Genomic DNA, 7,095 nt, shown 5'->3' with positions numbered 1-7,095 from the left:
TCAAGAAATTTTATAATTCGAATTAAGCTATTATCTCATTCAATTCAAAGAATCTTGTCATTCAAATCATACTTATTATGGCAAATTCTAATTTACGCATTCATGTCATGATTCAAATTACACATTATTGATTATTCTGATAGCATAATCATATTTATTATTTTAACCCATAAAAAAACTACCCAAACTCCCACAACAAACGTTACATTCAGATCAATAATTACGCAGTTAAAAATGTAAAAATTAACAATCAAAATTAAATTAAAACATAGATGGAAAGTAAATCAATTTAATTAATTTAGATTCATTCTTCAAATTTATTGGATGTTGGCTTGATTCTTCCATTAACTAAAATTATTTTTTATTGGGCCGGGTAAGCGAAAACACCCTCTCGAGCCCATATTCTGACCCAACCCGTTTAACGTATATAACACATCATCGTTAAAACGGTTTCAACGATTTCAATTTTAGGGTTTCTTCGGTTTTTCACTATCACTGCATAGCTGCGCTTGCATCAGAGAAATGGGTAAGGATATGAATTTCGATTCAGCAACGATTTCAACTTGTGAAAATTTTTCAACCATTGATCTAAATCGAATTTTGAATGTGTTGAAGCTAGAATCAAGGTGTACGAGTTGAGGAACAAAACCAAAGCGGATTTGCTTAACCAGCTGAAGGATCTGAAGGCGGAGCTTGCTTTGCTCCGAGTGGCCAAAGTCACCGGCGGCGCACCTAACAAGCTATCCAAAATGTAAACCATACAAAATACTAATTCGCTTTTTTGATTCGTTGTTATGGATTATTTGATAAGCGCGTTTTGTAAACGTGTTTTTGTTTGTTTGTTTTTTTCAGTAAAGTTGTGAGGCTTTCGATTGCGCAAGTGTTGACTGTGATTTCACAGAAGCAGAAAGCGGCTCTTAGAGAGGTTTACAAGAATAAGAAGTATTTGCCACTTGATCTTCGTCCCAAGAAGACCCGTGCCATTAGAAGACGCCTTACCAAAAATCAGGTATAAGTTTTTTTTCTTCTTTTTCTTAATTCTGTTTATTGTTTGGTTGTTGTGTTCATGATTGCGAATTTTGTTTGTTGTTGCCGATTTGGGGGTTAACACGAGGGAACATTTTTACTTTGGGGTTCTAAGTACAATTTAGATTTTGGTTATTGCTACTAAGGTTTAAATAGCGGCTGTACTGTGATTCTTGAACATTTGATGATTTTAGTGAAGTGCCATAGATGTAGCCTCAATTGTTGTTGCATTGCAGAGATATTAAAACTTTGAAGTTGTGACCTTGAATGTCGTGGTGAACCTTTTATTTAAAACCTTGATTGGAGTATCTCATTTGGGCTTTGATTGAATATCATAAAATGAACGGAGTGGAATGGAGCATAGCGGAGTCAAGATTCCATTCCATCATTTGAAAATTTAGGATGGAACAAGTCAAACTCTTTGTTCCGCCAAAATTGGAGGGGGAAGAAATCTGGTCGCAAGTGATGGAATGAAATTCTTAGCATTCCATTACGCTCCGCTACCTCCAATTTTGAATGAGCCAATAGAATACCGCTCTGTTCCCTCCCCTACTGCCCTGCACTATCCAATTCCGTCAACCCAAACAAAGTCAGCCTTGGTGTTCTGCATGTAATTTTTCTTGATAATTTGTTTTGTTGGTGGGTTTGCTTCATCCTTACCATCGTCTCAATTGGTGCAGGCATCATTGAAGACAGAACGTGAGAAGAAGAAGGAGATATACTTTCCATTAAGAAAGTATGCAATCAAGGCATAGGCTAGGATTGCATTCTAGTTGCATTTGTAGACCTGTTATTTAAAATATTGAAACTTTGAGGTTTTTGATTAATTGTCACTTTATTTGTGTTCCAATTTTTGTTCTATTCACTTTTCTGGTTTCCGTTATAGTTTTTGCACACAACTAATCTATGTTAAAGATTCCCAAGATTGATGTTAAAATTAGTTATTTTGAGAATTTAAACTATAGAGTTTTGCATGAAACTTGAATCTGCAACTACCATTTATTTTGTTACTACTTTCACAACAATAAGGAAAGAATCAGATTTTTTTTGGGAACCAATTTGATGGACAACTAAGTTTCATTATCTTTTTACGGTTGCAAGGAGATTTTGGAAATACATATATGCATTTCGGAACTACATTTCAAATAAATTCAATTTGAATTTAGAAATGGAAATGGTGTTTTCGGATATGCAATTTTGAAACATTCAAATATCTGGGAGATTTTTAGAGAATGCATTTTCGAATTAATCTAATATTTATTATAGCAATTAAAATCAAGTTGAATCAATTGTTTTAATCAAGATATATAACTAAGTATATTATTTTATTATTTTAATGAAGATATAATAATTATTTGTAACTAATCAATCTATTAAATATTTAAATCAACAAATTATTCTCATATAAAATTAATTAAAGAGAAAAAAACAAATATAAATTAAAAATTAAATTAATTATAATCCTAATAGGTGGATATTTTTAACATGTAGTTTCATTAATTAACAATATAACTCTAATATATTTTTATTGATTAAAGGGGTTTTTATTACCTTTTTAATACAAGAGAGTTCAAGTTTATTCGAAAAACACTAATTAAAAAATAATTACTTTTATAATTTAAATTTTTAACAAATAAATTATAATTTTTTTAATCATTTCAAAATTATTATTTTTACTAATATTTAATCAAAATTAAAATTTTATTTAATCTCTTTAGTATAAATTAAAAAATTAAACAAACAGGATACGTGTCTTGAAAATTATTCTCTTTATTGCTGTAATTTATTGGATGTATGTCGATAAAGATTAAACACACGATACAATGAACTAATAACGTGTAATGAAAATTTATAGAATTGTTGAATTGTTATTGATTAAGATTCGTTTTAGTATATATTTTTTCAGCATATAAAAAAATGAGAGAAAATTTTTAAAATTAGAAAAGTTCTTTAAAAAGGAAAATGTATAGAATTGTTGATTTGTTATTGATTAAGATTCGTTTTAGTATATTTTTTCAGCATAAAAAAATGAGAGAAAATTTTCAAAATTAGAAAAGTTCTTTAAAAAGGAAAATAAAATTCATGTACAAAAGTGTCGCGAAAGAAATAAATATACTTTAATTTCATATCATAAATTTACCTTAATATTTAGTTTTCAATTATATATTTAATTTTTAATTATAAATTTAAATTATTCTTTTTATCAAAAAAAAAAAAATTTAAATTATTCTTTATTAAAAATAACTCACATTAGTTATATAACTATATTATAAATAAATATTTTCTCAAAATAAAATTAAAAAAATTTGGGATACTTCCAATATATTTAGATTCGAAAACACTTAAAAATAAAATATTAGGATATTTCCAATATGCATATCCAAAAACAACTAAAATTAAATGAAATATTAGAATATTTCCAATATGCATATCCAAAATCAACTGAAACTAAAAATTAAGTGCGTTCGATTATACATATCCGAATACGATTTTTGAGTTTTCAGAGGTGTTTTTCAAAATGTATAGGGGTGTCCTAAGAGATTCCCTTGACCGAAATGAACCTTAATCATAATCAATAAAGACTTTTGTTTTTGAAAAAAGAAAACCACTCTGATTTTACGTAGCAAATATAATAACATTTCACTTTACAGTGACCAAAACAAATAGTAATAGGTCTCCAGATGTCAATGCTGATATATATTGCACAGCTGGATGAGGTTTTGATCTACAAAATATTTTAACTGTCAAAGATTTGCTGTTAAATTAAATACATAAAACGAGAACATCATTTTAGTCGGTTTTGTTGTATATTTAGACCATGACATCAACATCATGTTTCCTTAATGAAATTGACTCACTATACACTTACATGTCATGATACATTCAATTTGCAACACCCAATGTTATATTTTGTTTCAAGAGTTTCCTTCTATTTTAGTCCCTATTGTCCTCAAAAGGGTAACCGACTCAAACTTTAGGGTCAACAATCAGTCAGCAAAAGGTGTCAAAACATTACTCCTACAAATCCAACAAGGTTGTCCTATATTGCAACTCAAACTTGCTTCTTTAACCAATTGCTTTACTTAATCTTTTCCACATATGCGCTGGAGCTCGCGTGCTGCAGCCAAAAAGGATTCTGAATAGGAAGAAGAGAGACAGACTGTAAAAAGGAAGAAACATGTACTAACAAAAAGCATCTTGGTTCAACAACATAAAGCATTAGTGAGATTCTTTAGAAGCTGTGTTCAGCTTTTTTTCCATAAATTCTCTAGGATAACTTATGAAAACAGCTGTAAGCTTATATGAATATATGATAATATTTACTTTATTTTTTATTATAGAAATATCTCTAACGTGAGCATTTACATGGTAAGCGCCCATGCTATAAGGGCTTTAATTCAGTTGATTATATACAAAAAGGATCTACTGAACAAGATATTTTACCTTTCCAAATCCGGAAGGATTTCTGATGGATAGGTGAACCAGTTATTGTCTGAATAACTTCAAATAACATATTCTGTGGAGTGCTCCTGAGCTCTTGTACCACTCCATATATGGTTTTACCATTCTCAAAGTAAATATGATTATTTGGGTGCTTTGTTTTGCAACCAGCATGCCGCTCAAACTCGTATGCGTTAATAACCTGAAGCAATGTAATATTAGAGACAGCAAGTTGGCCTCAAAAGGGTTTTCCTCTATGGTGATTAAACAAACTTACTTTAGAAAAATTACACGACGGACAACTGCACAAATACCCAGCACCTTTAATAACAGCTCGAAGTTCCTTCTATCAAGCATAGGAAGAACCAGACGTGATCAAAGATAAGCTAATTGTGAAAGATGAACTCATGATGAATACTAAATATTACCTCCCGTGACCATGCTTTATACTTTACAGAGACGCCATCCAGCATACCAGTGGATAGCAAACTTCTGACGTTCGAAGGGAAGTTATTTGAAGTAGCTTTTTTAGACATTTTCATCTCCTCTTTTGTCCTGGGAACATTTTCAGCTTCTGACGCAGACATCTGGGCTGTACTTGGAATTAGTTTAGAGCTTGATCTAACCAACTCTTTTTCATTTGCAACTTGTGACATATGTGAAGGTGCTTGACCCATAAACAGGGCGTAGTCAGAAACAAACGAGTCAGATTGAATTGCATCGTCATCATCACAGCCACCAAAGGATATGATAGTGCTTTCTCCTTTATTATAAGAATGAGGAACAAATGACAAGTCATTTCGTCTCTGATGGTAAGTCTGACCCATCAATATGGTATCATCTTCAACCTTATTGAATAAGTGGTTACTCAACATAGAATTATCACAGGCCTTGTTATAAGCTTGAGCAATAGACATTGCATCACTATCTACATTAATGTATCCTTGATCCATTGATATTGTGTTGCAAATCTCTTTGTACGTCGGAGGTACTGATAAGTTGCCATCTCCCTTGTTATAAGTTTGACTCGTTGACATTATATTGTTATCCATCCTATCAAAAGCATCGTCAACCAATGTTACATTGGCATCCCCATTGTTGAATGTGAGGCTTGTTGACATTGAATTGTCACCTTCCTTGGATGCATGAGTGTGCGACACGGTGTTGCTAACTCCATCACAGGGATTACTAAAAACTGGTTGAGAATCTTCTAATGTAGTTGACATGGATAAACCAAATGAGGCATCACCCCCAAAAGGATCCAAGATACTCTTTCTTTCCGCACTCAACTTATTATCTATGTTCAAAGGGCAAATGCTTACGTCTTCAAAATTCATAGATGCAGCCCCTGGATCAAATAGTGGCGCAGTAAAATGGCCAGTTAAAGAGTGAAAAGTTAAAGAATCTCCCCATGACGAAATATTGGAGTTGAGCAACCCTGGCGATAAACTGTTGGGACCCTCTACTGCTTGTTTCTTATTGGGAGACAGATCCATTTCAGGGCCATCCACAAACCACTGATTAGACCTCTTTGACTCGATTCTAGAATTATCATATGTCAAGTCATCACTGTCATTCAAATTCCCGTAACTCTTCCCCATCCAAAATAGTTGATTGTCGAACGACTGTCACAACAAAAATATAGTTAACACTTCAACTTCAAACTTGTCACACTTCAAGCAATAGTTAACACTTGAAATTCAAACATGAAAAGTTTATAATCCATGGAGCATAGACACCCCGAGAACGACCCCGACACTGACACTCGGCGACACCCATAATATTTTTTAACAATGAATTAATAAAACATAATCAATTCTTGACACATCCTTCATGCTACAGAGTTTATAATCCATTTCAGGACAACAATGTTAATTTCAAGATGCATCTAAATGGCATGCAAAGGAAAGAGAAATATACCATTTCCTTTCTTAGTTGCAATGAAAGCTCGATCGAGTAATAATTAAGCTTCAAAGTAAGCTAATAAGAAGCACTTCAAGTCATTTTGGAACCAGTGACACAATTTTCCTACACATAAAAATAAAAATCAACTTCAACTTAAATTCAACAGCAACAAAAGATTGATTTACACGAAAATCCAACATGCAATGTTAGAAAAGTTCCAAAAGTGAAGCAGTTAATAATACTAGAAAAATGCATTGAAACCAGTTTTGATTTATACCGTTATTATTGTGCTGGCTGCATTGAGAAAGGGAGATTGGAAAAGTGAAACCCTAAATGTAGAACTGAAGAATCGTCGGGCGTGGTGGTGAGGAGGGGAAGACGGCGAGATCTCTAGGAGGTGATAGATTTTTTAGGCTTTTGTTTTTGTCGGAAAAGTTAAACGATGGTGCTCCGCACGATGATTCTGTTAGACGTCATCTTGCACGTACACGTGGGATCATCCACTTTTGTGTGAAGCGGTGCCCGCCCCGTCTGCGCTGTTAATTAAATTTGATTTGATTATATATATATATATATATATATATATATATATATATATATATATATATATATATATATATATATATATATATATATATACAAGAACCCTTTTTCTATTATTATCATCCCATGACGCTTTAGGTTTCTCCGATCCAACACCATTAACGACCGTTGTAGGAACAT

The 7,095-nt window shown here is 32.2% G+C and overlaps 2 protein-coding genes across 4 annotated transcripts; one reads left to right on the top strand and one right to left on the bottom strand.

Annotated features, from left to right (window-relative positions):
• Positions 1–407: 407 nt before the first annotated feature.
• On the top strand, positions 408–1,876 carry LOC131642132 (large ribosomal subunit protein uL29-like). Its single transcript, XM_058912413.1, has 4 exons — positions 408–526; positions 616–751; positions 853–1,009; positions 1,707–1,876. Exons 1-4 carry the CDS (start codon positions 523–525, stop codon positions 1,779–1,781), a joined length of 372 nt encoding a protein of 123 aa, XP_058768396.1. The 5' UTR covers positions 408–522; the 3' UTR covers positions 1,782–1,876.
• Positions 1,877–3,845: 1,969 nt separating this feature from the next.
• On the bottom strand, positions 3,846–6,894 carry LOC131642133 (uncharacterized). Of its 3 annotated transcripts, none has more exons than XM_058912414.1 (6): positions 6,650–6,894; positions 6,388–6,495; positions 4,896–6,092; positions 4,745–4,813; positions 4,471–4,669; positions 3,846–4,162 (listed from the first exon to the last, which is right to left on the bottom strand). In XM_058912414.1, exons 2-6 carry the CDS (start codon positions 6,388–6,390, stop codon positions 4,110–4,112), a joined length of 1,521 nt encoding a protein of 506 aa, XP_058768397.1. In that variant the 5' UTR covers positions 6,391–6,495; positions 6,650–6,894; the 3' UTR covers positions 3,846–4,109. The 3 variants fall into 3 exon arrangements, with proteins under 3 accessions (XP_058768397.1, XP_058768400.1, XP_058768398.1); XM_058912417.1 differs by having other exon boundaries at positions 3,846–4,144; XM_058912415.1 differs by having other exon boundaries at positions 4,745–4,810.
• Between the last annotated feature and the right edge of the window lie 201 nt (positions 6,895–7,095).

This window comes from Vicia villosa, unplaced genomic scaffold, assembly GCF_029867415.1.
Source record: "Vicia villosa cultivar HV-30 ecotype Madison, WI unplaced genomic scaffold, Vvil1.0 ctg.004540F_1_1, whole genome shotgun sequence".
NCBI lineage: Eukaryota > Viridiplantae > Streptophyta > Magnoliopsida > Fabales > Fabaceae > Vicia > Vicia villosa.
Note: the sequence above shows the minus strand (reverse complement) of the source record. Positions and strands in the feature narration are given on the sequence as shown.

Bases quoted from the DNA above. Each gene is read 5' to 3' on its own strand.
- LOC131642133 (XM_058912414.1), bottom strand. The intron at 4,814-4,895 runs GTAATATTTAGT...TATGCTTGATAG, and splicing joins ATAAAGCATGGTCACGGGAG to AAGGAACTTCGAGCTGTTAT. The intron at 4,670-4,744 runs GTAAGTTTGTTT...ACATTGCTTCAG, and splicing joins CGTCGTGTAATTTTTCTAAA to GTTATTAACGCATACGAGTT.
- LOC131642132 (XM_058912413.1), top strand. The intron at 752-852 runs GTAAACCATACA...TGTTTTTTTCAG, and splicing joins CCTAACAAGCTATCCAAAAT to TAAAGTTGTGAGGCTTTCGA. The intron at 1,010-1,706 runs GTATAAGTTTTT...CAATTGGTGCAG, and splicing joins GACGCCTTACCAAAAATCAG to GCATCATTGAAGACAGAACG.